The 21,949-nt window shown below is 41.3% G+C and overlaps 1 protein-coding gene across 1 annotated transcript in view; it reads left to right on the top strand.

Moving 5' to 3' along the window:
• Positions 1 to 21,949, top strand: part of WASHC4 (WASH complex subunit 4) — a 93,152-nt gene that overhangs the window by 27,236 nt on the left and 43,967 nt on the right. Inside the window, exons 6-17 of the mRNA XM_068276910.1 lie at positions 1,609 to 1,676; positions 2,265 to 2,347; positions 4,019 to 4,061; positions 8,339 to 8,442; positions 8,579 to 8,699; positions 9,376 to 9,499; positions 9,600 to 9,727; positions 13,234 to 13,394; positions 15,392 to 15,518; positions 16,638 to 16,763; positions 19,276 to 19,383; positions 21,354 to 21,500. Of these exons, the coding sequence (XP_068133011.1) occupies positions 1,609 to 1,676; positions 2,265 to 2,347; positions 4,019 to 4,061; positions 8,339 to 8,442; positions 8,579 to 8,699; positions 9,376 to 9,499; positions 9,600 to 9,727; positions 13,234 to 13,394; positions 15,392 to 15,518; positions 16,638 to 16,763; positions 19,276 to 19,383; positions 21,354 to 21,500 (1,340 nt within the window). The remainder of the gene's footprint in view (positions 1 to 1,608; positions 1,677 to 2,264; positions 2,348 to 4,018; positions 4,062 to 8,338; positions 8,443 to 8,578; positions 8,700 to 9,375; positions 9,500 to 9,599; positions 9,728 to 13,233; positions 13,395 to 15,391; positions 15,519 to 16,637; positions 16,764 to 19,275; positions 19,384 to 21,353; positions 21,501 to 21,949) is intronic.

Raw genomic sequence — 21,949 nt, 5'->3', positions numbered from 1 at the left:
CTGGTTTACAGCCATACAGAAGCAGGGCCGTGCAGAGAGTCCTTAAGTGGGGGGTGCTCAATTTTAAAAAGGGATCCTAATTCAATCGTGATAAATTAAGTAGTGATGATGATCGTAATCTGCTGCAAGAGGGCGTTTAGGGGAGGGGGAGAATGGGGGGCGCGGTGGGCATGAGGACTGCTTTCCATACATCCAATGTATCAGCACACCACTTCAAGTAAATTGCGCTCTTTTATTGAGCCATGTATGTCTACAAAGATAATATTGCCGACAATTGTTTCGGGGGCCACGCAGGGTCCCCCTTTATCAAGGCCTGTGGTTACACCACGTGGCCACACAGTCAGATTCAGGCCTCTTGCACACTACATGCGATTCTGATTTGCAATTTTGACGCAATTTTACATGCGATTCCAATTTGCTTTGATTCTTAAGGGCCTGTACACACTGCTGCGCTTGCGCTGCACTTTTAAAATTGCATGTGGTTTTTAATCGCAGGGTCTTTTGAAAAATCATGAAAATCGTGAAGACCTGTACACACTGGTGCAATGAGATATTAAAAATGCAGAGCATACACAGCAGTGTGTACAGGCCCTAATCGTTACTGCATGCTGCGTTTTTTTCTGCGTTTTTCTTTTGACAGCATCCAGGGAAAATCGGAATCAAAAATCGGATTTGCAGTGCCTGTGCAGAAGTAGGTTAATGTTCAACAGTGGTTTAATCATGTATTTTTTGCCAGATTTAAACTAAAGAAAGTTGGTGCCATTTATAGCAGACAAGAGATTCTGTGCACTATAGAAATATATGAGAAAAAATATATTGGACTTTTATTGAGGATGTATTGGGAAGAGGAACAACACGGGGTTAAAAACCTTTAAAATGGTTTTTTACAGAAAGTGAAGGATTTTTTTTTTTATTTTTATTTTTTACAGGAAATGGGAATTATCAATACATAATGTACATAGGCACCTTTGAGTCATTAATTCATAATAAAGTAATACAAAATAGTAATAACTTAAAAGTAATGAATATTTGCACAGTAAAAATGTACGAATAAATAGGATTATAGATAGCGACCAAATATGAGATAATCCAAAATCTAATTAGCTAATATAAAGTATTATAAACAAAAAGGAGATATATATATATATATATATATATATATGGTATATATATATATATATATATATATATATATATATATATATATATATATATATATATATATATATATATATATATATATATATATATATATATATATATATATATTTATATATATATATATATATATATATATATATATATATTTATATATATATATATATATATATATATATATATATTTATTGATAATTCCTGTCCGTCCGTCTGTCTCCCCACCCCACCATGGAGCTATGGGTTTGTCCTTGATACAGTATACTTTTTTTCAGTGTACCATTTACCTTTTGCCTGTTATGGCATTTTCTTGTTCTTTAGTTTATTAGACCTGACTGTAGTGTCACCCTTAGTATGTTTGTCATCATACAAAGTACATGCTTCAAATGTATTTATAACTTTATTCCCATGGTAAACATTCATAATAACTTTGTTTTTTATTTTTTTTTAAAGCGGCTGAGTCGAGTATGGTGGAGGGAGATTCCCAAATCCAGATGGGACGATTTGTTTCTTTCCTGCAGGTTAATCGCCCTTTATTTGACTTTCTGTGAATGTAAAAACTGTTTAGGGCAAGGATGGGTCAGTAGGACAGGTAATGCAGACAATGGAAGCCAGCATCCCTTTTGTGCAAGAGCAATCCATTTATTTTATGAACTCAGTTACTTGGTAATACAAAGTAATATGGGCATTCTATCCTTTTTCAGGTTCTAATGACTAAAAAAAAAAAAAAAAAAAATCTTTGCATTATGTGAAAAAATATACACTTTATATCCAAGCAATAAAATCACACAAAATAAATGTAAAAAAAAAAAACATACAAGAATGCTCATTGAAAAACCTCACTGTATACTGAAATATAGGCAGCCACATAAGGCCAGAGCATCAGGATATTAGTGGCTTCACTTGATCACAAATAAAATGCAGTATGCTTTAGCACCTTTTAATGTTTGGCAGAAAGCACAATAAATATAACCCACTAACAAATAAGAAGTCCTTTGTTGAAAAATAGCTGCAAATAAATGAATACGGTAGTTGGATTTTTGTCATTCCTAATCTAGCCTGATTTCATATGTTTAATTTTTTTTTTAATTGTCGTAATCTCTTTTCAGGAGCTTTCATGTTTTGTCACAAGGTGTTATGAAGTGGTAATGAATGTAGTCCATCAACTGGCAGCCTTGTACACAGGCAGCAGGTAATTATGTAAAGATTTATGTTTAATGAATTTTGTTTTATATATGCTGCCGCTTTTCTCTGTTTAAAATAATACAGGCACTGGACTGACTGCCTGTATTTTGTAGTCAGTTATGTTGCAGTAACCAATCCCGCATACTAATCGGAATCACCAGAGATAGTTAATACAAACAAAACAATTAAATGCTTAAAGTGAACCTGTACTGAGTAAAAATATTTAAAATAAACACATGAGGTAACTTTAAATGAACATTACATAATTACCTTGCCATCAGTTCCTCTCAGAAGCTCACCATTTTCTTCTGACAATTATCCCTTCCAGTTCTGACAATATCTTGTCAGATCTGAAATATATCAGTTGCTGTCAGTAAAATATCAGTTGCTGTCAGTTATAGCTGAGAGGAAAATGGATGTACCAGGTAATGTCCATATTTCCCTATGGCTCAAGTGGGCGATGTTACAGTTTAACTGTGTGCTGACCAGAAAGCTGTTATGGGTAATGGCCATTTTCAAAATGGAGGACGGAAAATTCCCTTGATCACAGTGAACAAACAGGACGCGGGACAGGAGATAGACACTGAGGAGTAGACTACATGGAAGGCAAGTATGACTTGTGTATGCTTATTTTGACTTTTAATTTTCAGTTCAGGTTTTCTTTAAAGAGGCAGGGACGGGAGGGACGCAGGCGGGGAGCAGCAATATGCAGGCAACGGGGGAGCAGCGGGTGAATGGCAGCACAAAGGTAAACAGCCAGTTAGCGACAAGCTGCATGTAGCTAGCGTGGCAGGTTTTATATGGGGGGACAGCAGAATGAGGGGGAGGGAGGGCCTGGGGGCACACTATACAGACACAGAGACTGGTGATTGTATGCAGAACCAGCCTCTGTGTCCTAATATTCATGTCAGAAACGCACCTTGGGTTCTCTTTAAAGTCTCACAACCTATAGGATGCAATGAGCTATATAGTCCCATATTCTCAGTGCAGTTCTAACTTCCCCAATCTGAAAAACATGTTTTCCCTTAAAGTATACTGGATCTTTACTCTAGTAATGCAGGAACTGGATGCGATATCCAGTGACAGTGTATAGGTAGCACCTTGTCCACATCCTGTCCAAGACAAATTAGTAATGCACATGCCTATGTTATTCTAAGGCTGAATTTAATTTTCTGCATGAGTTGTCTGAGAGTGCTGCATTGCTGTCACTTGTTTTTCTGCATGTGAAAAATGCATTTAAGTGTGAATTAGCCCATTGATTAATATAAGTTTTCAGTTTTCCCATACAGAAACGAGTGTGAACCCAGCCTTGGTTTAGTTGATATACTAGGAATTCAAATTGTGACAAAGGTTGTTGAGTCTGAGTGTGAGATTGCTTTTCTACACGTATGAATGGGGGTGTACAAACCAGACCACACTGGGCCGTGTGTTGCAGTATAACGCACAGCCAGTGGCTTCTGTAGTGTGAACAAGCCCTAATGGTATAGTAATAATGGGCAATAGCCCCATGTGTTGTTGCAACTGAAATTTACTTGTATGTTTAATTAAAAACTCAAGTTTTACTTGGGTTAAGCAAACACAAAAATCACCTGGTGTGACAGTGATTGTTCTGTCTGTATGCAGTGCTGTGATTTCTCAGGGTAACCTTTGAAATAAATGTCTTTCTGTGTTTTTGCAGAAATGAAAATAAGATCATTGAGATATCAGGAGTTCATTTTCTGGTAAGGATTCTGTGTGAAGTAAAAGCAGCTTAACCACTTCCCACCATGTGCATCCTTTCCAGTTTAAAGGGACTCCGAGCAGTGCAGAAACTATGGAAAGATGCATATCATTTTAAAGCTCTCTTTCTCCTCTTTCCAATGATATATAAACCGCTGCCCTACGCCATTTAGTTTTCGCTATTTTCGCGATTGAAATTGCCGCGGCCGCGATTTCAACCGCGAAAATAGAGAAAACTAAAATGTGTACGGCGACGATTTAGGTGTCGCCAGAAAGAGAGTTTTAAAATGATATCCATCTTTCCATAGTTGTATTACACAGGACGACACTTTCCCCAGTGTCAGCAGCTCCATTCAGCAGAATGGAGCTGCTGACTTTAGGAAAAAGTCGCCCTGTGTAATACAATGTAACTATGGAAAGATGGATATCATTTTAAAGCTCTCTTTCTCCTCTTTCTGGCGACACCTAAATCGTCGCCCTACGCCTTTTAGTTTTCTCTATTTTCGATTGAAATCATGGCCGTGGCAATTTCAATCGCGAAAATAGCGAAAACTAAAAGGCGTAGGGTGGCGGTTTATATATCATTGGAAAGAGAAAGAGAGCTTTAAAATGATATGCATCTTTCCATAGTTTCTGCACTGCTCGGAGTCCCTTTAAGTGGCCAGGGAAGGTTTCGCTCCTCAAAATAGACATTCTGTTTAATTGCCATGACTGGCCACTTACTGGTCTCTGTTGTTGGGACTCTGAACTGCTCTCACACGGAAGTGTGTAGCCATGAAGAATAGGACTAGTGAATACAATTTCTTCTAACATAGGGAATGTACTGCTACTTACTGGCCAGGTGTGGGAAGCCCTGACGAGTAATTGTTACTAGTAGGGATGGTCCATGAGAAGCAAATTTATGTTGATGCAGTTTTATGCAAATCTTGTATTCAAATGTATGCAGCTTGAAAATTAACTGATCATATTTCACTCTTGCAAGAGTTGATTGGTCCATTATCAAGCTGCATTCCTTTCCATGCAAAATTTGCATAATCCTGCATGTAATAAGAATTATTTACATCTGAATGACCTTCCCAGGTCACTATTGCGACATCCAGCTGAGGCATTTTGCAGACTGACACTTGCATTTTTTTAAAATGTATTTCAGTACATTACAAAAGAGCAATATTTTATATATGAGCTGTAATTTGTTTCCTTATGCTGGGAATACACAGGTCAATTCTGGCGCTCGATTCTGCGCCCGATTATTTTGCCCGCTCGATTCTCTTATCTTCCGCTTGTTTTTCTTAACTTTTTTCAATGCACTTCAATGATGAATCGAGCGGAAGAAGATTGAACAGTGATCGGACATGCCGGAAATTATCTATCAAGCCATCTTAAAGGAGTTATCGGGCAAATCATGAAAAAAAAAAAAGCTTTACTCACCAGGGGCTTTCTCCAGCCCCTAGCAGCCGACTGTCCCACGCCGACAGCTCCGCTCTGCGCAGCCGTCCCAGTCTCCGTGCTCGGTGCGGAAGCCATCTGCATGGCGCCTACTGCCCCTCCGCAGTAAGCCGCGTACAACGTGGGCTTGATTGACATCGGCGGTTCGCGCAGGCGCAGTGCAAACGACCCCGGGGTTTGTTTCCGCATGGAGACCGGGACGGCGGCGCAGGGTGGAGTGGTCGGCGTGGGACAGTCAGCTGCTAGGGGCTGGAGAAAGCTCCAGGTGAGCAAAGCTTTTTTTTTTTTTTTTTTTTTTTTTTTTTTTTTTTCTTCATGATTTGCCTGATAACTCCTTTAATGGCTGAAAATCGAGCCGTGTATACCCAGCAATAAGGGCTGCGGTATTAAACCCCCCTAGTGACCAGGCCATTTTTAACAAAATAGGCCACTGCAGCTTTAAGGGCTCGCTGCAGCGCCGCACAACTCAGCACACAAGTGATTTTCCCCCCCCCCCCCCTTCTTTTTTCTCCATCAACAGAGCTTTCTGTTGGTGGGGTCTGATTGCTCCCCCAATGTTTGTTTATTTCAAAATATTTATTTTATTATTTTTTTTATTAAGTTTTCCTATTTTTTTCCCCTATTTTTAATTCCCCCTCCCTCCCCCCGCCAGCCAATCAGCGTGATCGGCTGTCATAGGCTTCAGCCTATGACAGCGGATCACTTCCTGACCTCTAGAGGGGACAGCCATGTCACACGGCTGTCCCCAGTACAGCGCTGCCTTAGATCGCAGCGCTGTACAGGGTTAATAGATGTCGCGATCTCCTGCAAGCCCCATTGAAAGCCATTCACGCCAATCGGCATGGAGTGGTCCTGGGGCTGCCGCCGCATTCACGCCAATTGGCGTGGAGCGGTCGGCAAGTAGTTAAAGTGTACTAGAGAAGTTAAAAATGAAAGATTTGATACTTACCTGGGGCTTCCTCCAGCCCCATAAGCAGCGCTGAGTCCCTTGCCACCCTCCCGCGTGCCTCCGTTCTGCTGCTATCAGCTATGGTAACTGGCTAAGACACGTTAGTCAGGGTCTTCTGCGCATCCTGTGCATGCACAGAAGATCCCGACTGATGCGACTTAGTTTTCAGGGCTGATATTAAGATACCATCTCAACATAGTTTTAAAGTTCCTAAGCTTTGGCATTGATGAAATGTATTTAAATTAACAAGATGGTTATATGTAAATTAGAGGAGCCTGAGTCAGTGGAAGCAAACTGAGGAGTCGGATGGTTTTTGTCCCGTCTCCGCAGTAGTGGCTAGATTAGATAGTTGCTAGGGATAGAATTAGTGTAGATGGATTTGCCATAGCAGAATATTGGCATTACTACCGATATTTTGCTTGCAGCTTCACCTGACGCCTTTAACCTATATACATGCACATTTAGCTTCCACTGGTCACAAATAAGCATCTAGATGTCAATTTGTAAATACAGAAGTTGAAATTCATGGGATCACTTCACTGATTTCCTTCACCTCTGCACATACTCTAGCCAGTGCCTGGGTCAGAGGACAGATGGTGCATCTAATGCTTTTGACATTGTGCACCATAGAGTCTTATGGGAGAGGTCTGTTCCAGACTGCCACTGAGCTTAGCTGGTTCTGGGAGAAGGAGGAGAATGAAGGAGCAGTCATATGTAAACATTTACTTTGGAAATAAATGATTTGCATTTTGTATATTTGCAAGGGACTTTGTGACCTGTTTGATGGCTTAACTACTAGTCGACCGCTCCATGCCAATTGGCGTGAATGCGGCGCAGCCCCAGGACCGTTCCATGCCGATAGGCGTTAACTGCTCTCCATGGGGCTAGCAGGAGATCGCACGCGCTGCTGCGCGCGCATCCCTGCTTGGAAGGCAGAGTGGAGCTCCACTTTCAGTCTCCCAGCGGCAATCGCCGCTCGGAGACTGTTAGACGGCGAAACCGCCGTCTAATTAGGCTGTACAGCGCTGCGATCTAAGGCAGTGCTGTACTGGGGACAGCCGTGTGACACGGCTGTCCCCTCTGTTGATGCAGAAATGATCCGCCGTCATAGGCTGAAGCCTATGACAGTCAATCATTCTGATTGGCTGGCGGGGGGAGGGAGAGCGGTATAAAAAAAAAAAAGTAAAATTTATTATAAAAATAATAAAGTAAATATTTTATTTAAAAAAAATAAACACTGGGGGAGCAATCAGACCCCACCAACAGAGAGCTGTGTTGGTGGGGAGAAAAGGGGGGAATCACTTGTGTGCTGAGTTATGCAGCCCTGCAGCTTGGCCTTAAAGTTGCAGTGGCCAATTTAACAAAAAATGGCCTGGCCTTTAGGGGGGTTTAACACTGCGGTCCTCAAGTGGTTAAAGTGTATCTGAGACATCAAGAAAGATTTGATACTTATCCAGGGCTTCCTCCAGCCCCATAAGCACTTGTGAGTCCCTCGCCGTCCTCCCGAGTGCCTCCGTTCAGCTGCAATCAGCCCCGGTTAGTGGCTTAGTTGGGAGTTTCCCCGACCTGACGTGACAGAGCTGCTTACCAGGGCTGATTGCGGCTGAATGGAGGCACTCGGGAGGACGGCGAGGGACTCGAGTGCTTTAAGGGGCTGGAGGTAAGTATCTTTCTTGGAGTCTCCGGTTTCCTTTAAGGTGAATTTCTGGAAGTGATATTTAACTTCTGCCTAATATAATCCTCTACTTCTCCACCTTTTGAAAATGTGCCATAATGATATGTACTGCTGACATTATTGAAAAGATTCTGCATGTCATTTTATCCTTGCACTGTTTTACTCCTGGGTTCCCTTGTGACAAGATTCTTATGTTTCTGTTTCCATAGACTATGTATGAGCACCTAGGAGAACTGCTGACTGTTCTGCTTACTCTGGATGAAATCATTGAGAATCATGCTACGCTGAAGGATCACTGGACCATGTATAAAAGGTGCAGCAGCTAATTTTTATACTCGGACTTTATCATTTAATACACAACTATTACAAGTGCTTCCTTTTTTTTTTTTTCTTCCTTGCTTCTGGTTTATTTTATTCTGTGAAAACATTTTCTATTCTCTCCCCCATAGGTTGTTAAAATCGGTACATCATAACCCAGTAAAGTTTGGAATTCACGAAGATAAACTGAAACCCTTTGAGAAGCTGCTCTTAAAACTGGAAAGCCAGTTGCTTGATGGCATGCTGTTTCAGGTATGGCATAGTGTGGGCAATGTAGAAACCTTGTGGGGTTTTTTGTTTGTTCTTTTTTACAGATACAAACCATGTATTTCTTTATGTACTTTGACAAACCTCACATTAAGTGTAACTTAAGACCACAGAGAATTCCCTAGACTGTCAATAGTGAAGACAGCTCCCTTGGGTCTCTTACTACGATTTCAGCCGTGTTTTCGGGAACATGATGCATTGTGATTCACTGGGACAGAAGTGCATAGATTGCACTGACGTCCCCAGGAGGATTGAATAAATGACCAGAGACATTTAGTTAGGGATATAGCTGCAAATAAGTGACAGATCTTGTATTGACTCGTGGGCACACGATCAAGGACACACATCCCCGCCAATCCCCGTTTTTAAATTTATATTTGCACTAAGGTATCCTTTAATATAGCATTCATGTTAATCTGTAGTGTAACTATTGTATACCAGGAGATAATCTACAATATAATATACTGGTGCAAGTTGCAGCGTCTCTATAAACTGATCCCTCTTTTGAGAAACTGTTTTACACTGTCTGTTGACAGTTGATAATTGACTAGCCTATCCCGGAGAGCTTAGGGTTGCTGGTATTCTCAGATTCTCCTGTTTAGATTCTCCTGTTTATGGTCTTGCCGTGGTATGTGACACTGCTACTCTTTACACCTCACAGGGATGTGTGGAACAGCAGTTTGACTCTTCCAATGGGGGCGTGTCTGTCTCGAAGAATGGAACATTTGCAGAAGAGTTTGCACATAACATTCGTACAATATTTTCAAATGTAGAAGTTAAACTGGGTAAGTCTGCTTTAACAAGCTTTCAGTATTCAGTTATCTGAGCGTCTGTTGTGTCTATGCCTATAAAATTTGATTACATTCAGTCTGTACTACCCTGCAGGAGAAGCTTCTGAAATTGACCAGAGGGAAAGATATGTGGGGCTTTGTGGCCTGTTTGTACTTCACTTCCATATTTTTCGCAGCGTGGACAAAAAGCTTTTCAAATCCCTCCTAGATGTCTGTAAGAAGGTATAGAAAATTTAGTTAAACTGTCTTTGAAAGAAACTGAAATCAATAAGGGATGACATGTTTGTTGAAGTAACGATTGCCTGGTACTCAACCTTGAGTCTTTTTGAGTCCCAGATAATCCACTTGATCTTCTGCATGTCTGAACAGTCATTCTGGGTATGAGTGTGTCTGGTATACTGCTACAAATTAGATAAATTGTGCACTGATGAAATAATGCATATGCTTCAACAAGCAAACTAAAGGTGGCCAAACATGAGGCGACTTGGCAGCCGATCGACCATCCGATTCGATGATTATAATCGATTGAAAATCTATGCCGCCAAGAGCATGTCCGATGGACGATGCAACCAATTTGGGGCTGAAATTGGCCACATGTATCGATCAGACATGCTGCAAGATGTCTGGCTGACGTACTAGATCAGCTGCGCGGCATGCAATATTGGGGCGAGCAACGGAACCCCAGCACTGCTCCCGCCCAGTGTAAAATGTGCATGCATAAATACTTTAACTGTCTATGTCCTCCGCTGACTCCATCTCCGCACTCTTCCTCACATACACGCACCCTGCGTGGCTGCTGGCGTAAGGTGGGCGCGCGTGTGACCTCACACAAGTGGCCACGTGCAATATGCCGGCAACCACGTGGGGCACATTTGTGAGGGAGAGTGTGGAGATGGAGTCAGCTGCAGACACCAATATGTGAAGTATTCCTGCATTGGGGGATGGGGGGACAGTACGCTATGGGGACAGTGCTGGGGGTGACGAGGCGGCGTCACAAGGCAGAGTCCCACAAGATTTCATGCTGAAATCTATCAGGAATTGGTCTGTGGTGTATGGGCAGCCAACAGATCTCTCTCTAATCAGGTTTGATCAGAGAGTGTTCTGTATCTCAGTTGAATCTGTCCATCATCGCCTGATGTATGGCCACCTTTAGAATGCCAATAGATACGCAACAATCACAAGAAATAAAAGGCAAAGCATGACCTGCTCAGTCGAGGCTTAATACAGATGACTACCTTTTTATTATACAGTGGCATCAATAATAATAATAATAATAATGGTTTCAGCTGAGGAAAATGCACGCATTTAGCTTAAAATATAAAGGCCATTTAAATAACATAGCATTTATAATTTGTAATAAAATATGTAATACTTTTTGTTAAAGAGGAGCTGTTAGGTATAGGGTCTCAGAGAAAAAAAACCACATATATCAGTAGCTAAATAGTGGCTGTACTTACATTACATATGCATTTCACTGTCCACGTTTGGATTTCACAGAATTTTTATATAGTATTTGCAGAGAATGATGCTCCTGACAGCTCATGGCAAGTTCCATGATTGTCTGTCTTGTATGAAGCCAATTGTGATGTAATATCCTCCCTTACCGTGCTTCCTGATGATTCGACTCACAAAAAAGATCAGGATCAAAGATCCTAATGGTTCATGATCCGGACAACACTACTGTGCAGTGAATATTAATAAGCCATGTGGCTAGGAACAATAGCGGACTCCTGCAGTATACTCTAATGGAACATGTGCCCTGTGAACAGCACATTGATTTTTCAGTGCTGTGAGTTAGGCTGCTGTTACAAGCTGCTGTAACATGAGCCTGTAACTTCCCACTGTGAAAGCAGCCTTAGGGCGGGATAGGGAAATGAAGGGGATGACCCAAGGTAGTGCAGTGGGGAGAAGAAGCAGCCCCAGAATACTTTGCAGTATCTGTTATGCGTCCTGCCGGCCTCCTTAGGAGCTTGGGAATAAGGAGCCTTGCTGTTCAGCAAACATCAAAGTAAAAGAGATTTTTAACTTCAGTATTGCCTTTTTGGCTTCCTTCTAAACTGTTTAACACAGGAGAATAGAGGTTTAAATTAGCTTTTGCAGCCTGACAGTTACTCTTTAAAGTGTACCTGAAGGCAAGTAAAGTGTTAAAACTGAATACTTACCTCTGGTAGTGGGAAGTCTCCGGATAGCCCAGAGGGTTACCCCATCCTCCTTGATCCCACCAATACAGCACCCGGACCCTCTGAACATATTTGATAAGGGCTAGAATATGTTTACAAGGCTGCACTTCTGTCCGTGTGAAAGTGCGGCCACACTGTGCAGGTGTAATTACGGGCGTGCCTGTGCAGTGCACTTGTGCAGACTTGAGCGCAGGTTTGCTTTACATAAAAATTTTTTTTTTATCACAGCTGGAAAAGGCATCTTACCTTAATTATCTGCCTAGTTTTCTAACCACCTGAATCAATCTATAACAAAGTACCTTCATTTTTTTTTTACTTTCCCAATTCTATTAAGATATTTTTTATCTAGCATTTAATGGCAGTTTGCAGTGTAAACCTTCTTATAGCAGGACCCTGGCAGTGATAACTGCTATGTCCTGATTTGTATTGGTTTATCGAGTGAAGCAGAGACAAGTGAAGTAGCTCTTGAGTGAGTGAGTGGGACCGGCTTCATCTGTCTATGGCAGTGCTTCTCAAGGCCTTATGGTACAAGGACCACTTAAACCAAGTTACAGATGATTAGAATTTGCTGTGCCCATTTGTTGAGCAGTAAAATAAAATTTTTGTTCAAAGAACATTACGGAACTTTTTTTTGTCCTCTGCATATCTTACGAAATAAACAATCTATTTTAGCCAGATATTACATTGTGAACCTCCTGACACGTCTGTAGCCCTCTAGAAGTACTTGGGCTGATATACTGATCTAGAGATTTAGGGCTCTTTTACACTGCAGATCACAATGCGATTTAGATGCAATTTTCACTAGATGCTAGGAACACAAGGGGAACCACTGGCAAATGCAGCATGCGTGCAAAATCGCATTCAGATCACAGCAAAATGGCATGTAGTGTATAAAAGCCCTCATACTTTATTTGAACTGTGTTTTTAGCTGTGTGCTTTGCCAAGTACAATATTCCCTATATATCCATTACATAACTGGTAGAGATGGTCAGTGAATGGTGAAATGCAAATGGGATGCAGCTGGGATGTCAACAAATACTGCATTTGCCAACATAGCTCATTTTCCTTGCATTCTCATCTGCTACAATGCTGTTTTTTTGTTAGAAACTTTTTTTCAGGATTCTAGCTTGTGCTGGATACGCGTGCATTTTCAGAATGTCGTTATACTAGCTAAGAAATCCACATGTGTACATATATAGCAGTGATTTTTTTTTTTTTTTTTTTTTTTTTTGTTCTAATTTTTTTAAGCGGCAATTAACTGTGTGAAAGACAGTTGTCTCCATTTTATACTATGGTACATTCATTTTTATATCACACTGCAAGCGCGAATTCTTTAGCAACTTCCTTTATTCCAAGAACATGGAACCTTTGCCAGATCAGCAATTTTCATATGGCTGGGGTGCCAGGAAACAATACTTGCTAATCTCATCTTCATATTTTTGTTAGCCTACGGGCTTTTAGGCTTTTTTTTTTTTTGTTATACTTTTCTATATTTGCTGATGTACTTTTTTCTTGTAAAGATTGATAATGCTTTTTTCTATGTTGAAGGTTCCAGCAATTACTTTGACAGCCAATGTCATTTGGTGTGCTGATAGTTTCCTAAGCAACAAGGTTCCAGCAGCAGCCAAACTGATGGACCGAAAGAACTTACTTGCTATTAAATCCCATAGAGAAACGTATCTACAAACGAAGGCTCAGTCTTTAACCAAGTATGTCACACAAACCACTCTGTTATCTTGAATCATAATTCTTGACGAGTCCTGTCTTATGGCAGTTAGTATGTGGTACTGTTTTAGCCAGTGGCATCACAAGGCTACTTTATTTGTGCCCCTGCCCCAGATCATTACAGGGAGTGACGGGGACACTATTTGAGGGCACTATAAGGAAGGGGAAGGGGACATTGGGAACACAAAATTGGGATTCATGATATGGGGGGGCTTCATGAGAACACAATAACAGCCATTTTTAATTGCAAGCACTATTATAGGAAATTCTTTAACTGGTAGCATTATAATGTTAGCAATGGGGCACTATGATGAGATAAGAGAGAGACATTCAAAATGTAGGCAGTATAATAGAGTGGAACTGGTAGCACTGTAACAGAAAACGTTATCATGAAGGAGCATATAATGCAGAGTATTACAGGAGACCTGTAGCACATACTGTTGTTGTTGGGAGGGAGGAATAAGAACTGCACATGTTGTAAGTTGTTTTGTTTTAGTTATATTATGGTTTTGTCTTTTATTCTGGGTCTTTTAGCTGTAATTGTGGGCAAATAGTTATATGTACGTTATGACAGCCAGACAACTGGCATTGTTTATAAGGGTATGAAGATGGCATCCTCTGTATTCCTCTCACTTCATGCCTTAGGAGAGGGAGGAGGTGGGTGGGATCAGGTGATCTTTGCACAGAGGAAGAAACTGTCTGCTGCACCCTCAGTCCTTTCTTTTCTCATTTGGCTTTTGTGGGGATACAGTAAGGCCTCCTGCTGCGGGCCGCCTGCTGTGGCAGCGCTTTTTTTTTTTTTTTTTTTTTTTTTTTTTAACTCTTTCCCCCATGCTGCGGACTATGAATATTTACAGCCTCCCCCCTCTGTCCCCCGTGCTGCCGCCTCTAACACACCTCAGATCGGCGGCGGCAGAGGATAGGAACCAGCAACACTAGCGCATGGCAGCCGCATGGGGGACGTTAAGTGCTGGACGTGACCGATGATGTCACGTCCTCCATTCAAATTCACAGCGCGGCTGCCATGCGCCGGTCTGACTGGCTCCGATTTCCTGCCCGCCGCTGCCGATCTGAGGTGACCGTGAGTTACAGGCGGCAGCACGGGGGACAACGAGGGAGGCGAGGGTGTGTAAATATTTTAGCTCTGCGGCCAATCGAAGTGCGCACAACTGCGGCCAATCGGAGTGCATTTTGTGGGCACATCTGCGGCCAATGTGAGTGCATTTTGTGGGCACATCTGCGGCCAATGTGAGTGCATTTTGTGGGCACATCTGCGGCCAATGTGAGTGCATTTTTTGGGCACATCTGTGTCCACTCTTCCTGCATTTTGTGGGCACATCTGCGGCCACTCTTCCTGCATTTTGTGGGCACATCTGCGGCCAATCTGACTGCATTTTGTGGGCAAAGCTGCGGCCAATCTGAATGTGTTTTGTGGGTAAATCTGCAGCCAGTCTTTGTGTATTTTGTGGGTAACTCTGCAGCCAATCTGAATGTATTTTGTGGGTAAATCTGCAGCCAATCTGAATGTATTTTGTGGAGAATCTGCTGCCAATCTGGTTGTACTTTGTGGGGAATCTGCTGCCAATCTGGTTGTACTTTGTGGGGAATCTGCTATCACTCCAATTGTATTTTGTGGGGAAATCTGCTGTTGGGTGGGCGGGGTTTCTGGGGGGTTTAGATTGTGTCGGTCTGCCGGTCTGAAAAAAAAAGGGCCCTCAATGCCTGCAAAGTTGGACAGCACTGTCCTATAGGATTGCTCATAGTCACATTGTGAATGGACCCTAATTCTTTGGGTGGTGCAATATTTTTTTTAATGTGGAGTACATTGGTTTATTTATTGTAATAAATAATGGACAGGCAATGCTTTTCTAGGAGTAGCCAATTCAATGTGCAGGCTCATTTCCTGTTCTAGTAAAATGCTTTCATACTGCAGTATATTGTTCTGCTCTGTACTAATTCAGTGGTTGTCTTACCGCCATAGAGATGTCCAGTCTTACTATGTGATTGTTACCTCCTGGATGATGAAAATGGAATCCATTTTGTCAAAAGAGCAGAAAAGTGATAAATTTGCAGAAGACCTGACCAACAGATGTAATGTATTTGTGCAGGTACGCTGTTATAAGCCCGAAGTCCTCGTTTTCATAAATGTATTAATGGTGGAATTGTCCATTCAAATAAATACCTTTAAACAATCTACCGGTAATCAAATGATATTTTAATTTCATTATCCGATGAGACTAGATGATATAGATTTTTTTTTTTTCATAATGGATGCACCTAAAATCATGTACCGGAGACGATGTGCAGTTGAAACATTCTATCCATCCGTCCATTTCAGATCTGCATTAGGTTTCAGCTTTTAGAACCTGACTAACAAATCTAGATGTTAAAATTTGAGCCAAATTTTTTTTTTCATTTGTATGGCCTATATAAGTGGCTGCACACTGATAACATACAGTACATGGGCCAGCATGAGGAGCAATTGATGCTCCATGCAGACAACCTTTCTAAGCCCTGATGGCATATGTTTCACGCTCTTGCCAAGCAGTGCTAGAGTCACAGGTTGGGATGCCAGTAAGAACATTTTCTGACTAGTATGTTATTCCTATACAAGGATTTCCTCTCATAACCCAAAACATACTGGCCGGGTAACTGGCTAGCTCCCAAATTGACCCTAGGCATTAGATTGGGGGTCATGGAGAGGTACAGATAGTCAAACACTTTCATTCCAGCGCAGGAGATTTGGGCGCAGCTGGCGCCACCATAGGCCATAATAGGAATTACAGCTATAGCGGCGCACAGGGAGTAACTTCAGCTCCGTCAGAAGACGGAGCTAGAGTTACTTATAAAACATTATAATTCGGCCTCCAGCAATTGCTGGAAGCCAAATTATTTCATTCCCCACTATCCATGGCGGCCTGGAGGGGGAATAGTATTTAACACCGCCTGTAACTTGTGCAGGAGCAGGATAAGCCATACAGGCTGTATCCTGCGCCCAAGTCTCCCGCACGGATTCCTCTCGTACGCACAGATAGTAATGTCTGTTGCTTCATGTACTCAAAAGCATTGTATAAAATGTCAGCACTATATAAAGTCTATTTAGACTTTGCCAATGTTCACTTTGTATTTTTTTTTCTTGTTTTTTTTTTTTTATGTGTGCCATTGCAGTTACTTAGTTGAGTCAGATTTCAGTGCATTTAATGCTCATTTCCAATCTCTTTTTCCAGGGATTTCTTTATGCGTGTGGCCTTAGCAACATAATAAAAACTACAATGAATCTATACATGTCTATGCAGAAGCCAATGACAAAAACCTCTGTGAAAGCACTGTGCAGACTTGTAGAGCTTCTCAAGGTACAGGTGTTTTGTTTTGTTTTTTGTTTGTTTTTTACTGCAAAACTTGAATCTCCACTAGCTTCTTTTACAAAGAGAATGTCATAGAACTAGTTACTAGAGATTGGAGCCAGTTTCACTTTATGACTGTGGTCTCCGGCTGTGCAATCCATGTGTAGAGGTCGGGGACATGGACGTGTCAGCACACAACAAAGATTAGTCTAGAAGTATAGAAAAGTGCCACTCTGCTGCAGTAGCTGGAGGGTAGTGGGGAGGATGTATATATGTTTAGCTGTGTACCAAGTTGGTGAGTACTAGGGAGTTGGCAGTTTTTTTTAATTTAGGACTGAAGTGAGAGGTATGTAGAGGCTTACATATTTATTTATTTTTAAACAATACCAGTTGCCTGCTACAAATGTAGCATTTTTTAAGCGTGTGTAGCAATTGACACTGTGCAGTTACACAGTAGCTGAAAACGACCACGGGACACATCTAGGGGCAGCTGCTGCTTCTGAGCTCAGAGGTTCATGCAGACAGTGCCTGGTTCCATGTGTCTACACATGCCTCTAACAAATATGTATTCATCAAGGGTTAACTGATATGTTACAACACAAAGATGCGGGTACTTTGCAAACACTGTGTTTTAAAACGTATACATACTAGAATGACACTGGAAAAAAAATACTGATTTAGCCTTTGATAAAGGTATATACCACTTATATAAACTTTTTAAGCTCGGTTCAGTTTTTTACAGGTGTAAATCTTGGTATGTATGTTTTCACCACAGTTCTTTAAAGAGACCCCGTAACAAAAATTTCAGCAGTATTTCTCCTATCCTACAAGTTCCTAAGGCTGTTCCATTGTGCTCTGGCTTACTGCAGCACTTTCTACTTGCACCATCTTTGTAATAAATCAACTTATCTTCCCCCTGTCGGATTTGTCACCTGTGTCTGAAAGGCTGCCAACTCTTCAGTAATGTGAACAAGTTAACTCCTTCCAAGCCCCTCCAGTGCTCTTGTGATGACTATTCCTCACAGACAATGGCCTCAATTCACTAAACTTATCTCCTGTCTTTAATAACTCTTATAGAGTTGTTACCATGGTGATAAGGCATGTAGTATTCAGGAAACATTTTACCTCAGGCAAGCCTAAATGTAACTCTTCTGTCTTTAAATTAACTCTCCAATCCTTAAAATAACTCTAGAGTTAAAGACAGGCTGTTAATTAGCTGCATGTGAAAATAACTACAGAGGAGGTAAATTAACTATAGGAGAGGTAACTTAAGGAATGAAGAGGTAAGATAACTCTCTCACGTGTGGAGGTAAGTTTTCTCTTGCCTTATTATCTCTAGCATGATCTTAGTGAATTGAGGCCAAAGGCCTCAATTCACTAAGATCATGCTGGAGATAATAAGGCAAGAGAAAACTTACCTCCACATAAGAGAGTGTTATCTTATCTCTTCATTCCTTAAGTTACCTCCTCTGTAGTTATTTTACCTCCTCTGTAGTTATTTTACCTCCTCTGTAGTTATTTTACCTCCTCTGTAGTTATTTTCACATGCAGTTAATAAACAGCCTGTCTTTAACTCTGGAGTTATTTTAAGGATTGAAGAGTTAACTTAAAGACAGAGTTAACTTTAGGTTTGCCTGAGGTAAAATGTTTCCTGAATACTACATGCCTTATCACCATGGTAACAACTCTGAGTTATTAAAGACAGGAGATAAGCTTAGTGAATTGAGGCCAATGTCCCTTGCTCTCACTGTCAGCTTGTCTGCTATCTGTGAGGTTGATAAACACAGACTGATAAACTGAACAAAGAATAGCTGGCTGAGGAAGAAGCTGCCTGTCAGGCTGACAAGAGTGCAGAGCCAAGACACAGCTTGTCATGCTTCATTGACACAGAGCTCTTTCAAAACTTGCACATAACCTCTGGAGACTGAATTCTCTGTGTACTCACTGTGTATTAACTGAGTTCACTGCTCTGCTAATGTACTTCCTGTTTTGGTGGCCATCTTTTCTGTTTACAAAACAGTTTATAAAACAGTTTTTTTTACCCTCTTTAGTGCAGCGGAGAGCAGCAAAAATATTACAGAGGAGGCTAGGAGATGACCCCAAACAGGCAGGGATGTTTGTTTATACTTCATTTTGTGAATACAGATTCTCTTTAAGGTTGATTGCATTACTTTCCCATACTTGCTGTATACATGTTGCTTGCATTCTTGTATGTAGTTATGGAGGGTCTTGTTCCCCAAGTCAGTGGAAGGAACAGGTAGAGGCATCCCTACAGGCTATACTCATAGAACAGTGCAGAGTTGCTTGTGCCCGAGTGCATTATTGACTTTTGAGAATGTCTCCTTAGCAATAGAAATCAAATAAACTGAACAGTTCTATCAGTAATATAGGCAGACAAACAAAACGCCTGTAACTTTCTAAAGTAAAATAATAAATGTGATTTGATTTTAGTCTGACGTTGATGAAAATGTGTATTGCATGGTGAGTGTGGTAACCATGAGTTATGTTGTGTATTTTCCAGGCAATTGAGCACACTTTCCACAGGAGAAGTATGGTGGTTGCAGATTCTGTTTCCCATATTACTCAGCATCTACAGTATCAAGCACTGGCTGCCATAGCCGTGGCAAAGGTATCCTCATTCAGAGAGATAACATTGTGATATGCTGTATTTAATAGTTTACATACAATGTTAATTGCAAGTGCTAAGCTAAAGCTTTGTAGGCCAGTATTTCTTGATAGATGGAGTTTCCTTAGTTAAGGAAGGGGCTCGAGGTAGGACAAGTTAAGCACTCGTTATTTGCATGGAGAGCGGGTGTAGGTTACTAGTGCTCGCTATGCTGCACTACCCGCTGCAAAGCGTGCGCACCTGTGGCTGAAGGTAATTACGCGCACTATGCAGCCAGTAGCGCGTGTAGCATGCAGCCACTTACATTTAAGGCACACTGTGGAAATCAACCCCATTGTGTATAAAGTCTTACGCACAATAAGTAGAGCTTAATGCATTGCATGTAATGTATCCGTGCTCTACTCATGCAGCACGCTTTTCTGCTTTGTAAATATATACCCACAAAACCTTTGCTAACTGTTGTGCCTGGTTGCCATATCCGTAGGGCTTGCTTCAGCTAGGGGCGATTCACTGCTTTTCCCCACATACAAATTCAGACAGACAACTCAGCCTATTGAAAAGAATAGGTTGCTGTCGGATTCGCAGGCAGGGAAAAAACAGACTGCATGCAGCAAAAAGTTGCCTCATGCATGGGAATCCTGGGATTTGGATGCCTTCTTGCATCACAGCAAGTAACAGCACAGGAGAAACGGGCACTTAAAAGTGTAGCAACTGCTAACCTTTTCCTTGCCAGATATCTTAATCCTGATCTCTAATCTAACATGCTACAGATTTTAATCCTTTCATTCATACATGTCAAACTCTGGCCCACGGGCCAAATTTGGCCCCCAAGTGGAGGGCAGCTGATTTCGACGTTGTCTATCATTACGGCGCCATCACTGTGTGCCTGATTTGGGTACCCAGAGTTTCAGCCAGGCGCCGCACAAATTAGCAAAATAAACAAGCTCATTGACCTTCTCTAAACAGATAAGGCTGCTTAGCTCTCTGCGGACCATTATGCCTGCACAGTGATTGTTAGAAAAATGTTTTTCAGGCTACCTGATTTTTAATCTGTTTTTACATCCAATTCCGATTTTTAACCATTACTGCCTGCTGTGATTTTTCCTCTGTTTTACTGTTGATTGCATTCAGGGAAAATCGGAATTGCAAATCGTAATCGGAAACTCAAAACTGATTTGCAGTGTGCAGGGAGCCTCAAAGTGATCATGAATGATTGTTTAAAGCACCCCTGACCTGAGGCAAAGCTACCCAAGGTAAGCACAGAGGTGTGTTCATGCTGGATCCATATACCTCTGTGCATTGTCTGTTCCTCTTTGTTTCCTCCGGTCCCTGCAATCACTCCTTGAAACATTTGACTTGAGTCAAATTTTCAGACCGAAAAAGGCAGGGTTACTGCGCTGTTCCCTGTTATCACCATCCCATTCCTTCCTTCTTCTTTCCCCATTCATTTCCTTTAAGAGGAAGGAATGATGGGAGGGAACATTACAGCAAGCCTGACTCTTCCTGTCTGAAAATTTGTCTTTAGCCAAAAGGCGCGATTACAGTGTTTGGGGTAACAAGGGGAGCGACAGAAAACACACAGAGATACGTGGATCCAGCATGAAAATCTCTGTGCTCAGCTTAGATGGCTTTGCCTGGGGTCAGGTGTATTTGAAGTCCACAAAATGCCAATGTCTGTACATAGCAATACATAGCTTTAAACTCCACTCCCCTAACAGTCTTCTCTTACCTTATTAACGTTCAAATGGATCATTACCATATTTATAGTTTGATTTATAAACACGATTAGTAAATACTATTTTGAGCTACCCAGAATTCAGTTTTTGACTTGTTTGAACAGTTGTTATATTGTGGGTTTTATTGTTTTTACCATAATTGTTATTGAACAATGGTTTGAAAGTTAGTGAAATACTTTGTCTCCAGTCTAAATTTACTGAGTTTGGTGTATAAACATTTGTTTTCTGTAATTGTAGAAGCGAGTGGTTTCTGACAAAAAGTATAGTGAGCAGCGCTTGGATGTCCTCTCTGCTCTGGTACTGGCAGAGAATACTCTAAACGGACCCAGCACCAGACAACGGAGGCTTGTGGTGTCACTGGCACTGAGTGTTGGGACACAGATGGTAAGAGCTGCCAGTATGTTTACATTACTATCTTCTGGATTCCCAGCAACTTTTCACCTACAAATAGCCTTTGTTTAATCATATGTTTTGGGGTTTTTTTTGTTTACGTTTATGTTCAGTGGAATTCTTCTTTCTGGGTTGACCAGTTCTGTTCATTCCTCATTTCCTACATAGGATTTGGGAAATATATGATGTGTATTTTTGGTGAGGATCTGCTCCGCATTGGTGAAGGAATATTATTGGCTATGCCACAAAATTTTAATAGTTTCATTAATCTTTCCCACAGCATATAGCTACTGCTAATATACCCCTCCCCAATAAAAATGTTTCCAATGCTTAACCCTAATTTCCTCACCTAAGTTTGTAACGCCTAACCTTCTAAAACTAACCATTTATCCAGCTTCACTCTAACTGTCCTTCACTATCCTAACAAACAACCCTAACCAGTT

Source organism: Hyperolius riggenbachi, chromosome 3, assembly GCF_040937935.1.
Source record: "Hyperolius riggenbachi isolate aHypRig1 chromosome 3, aHypRig1.pri, whole genome shotgun sequence".
NCBI lineage: Eukaryota > Metazoa > Chordata > Amphibia > Anura > Hyperoliidae > Hyperolius > Hyperolius riggenbachi.
The sequence above is the reverse complement of the archived record's forward strand: the minus strand, read 5'-3'. Positions and strand labels throughout refer to the sequence as shown.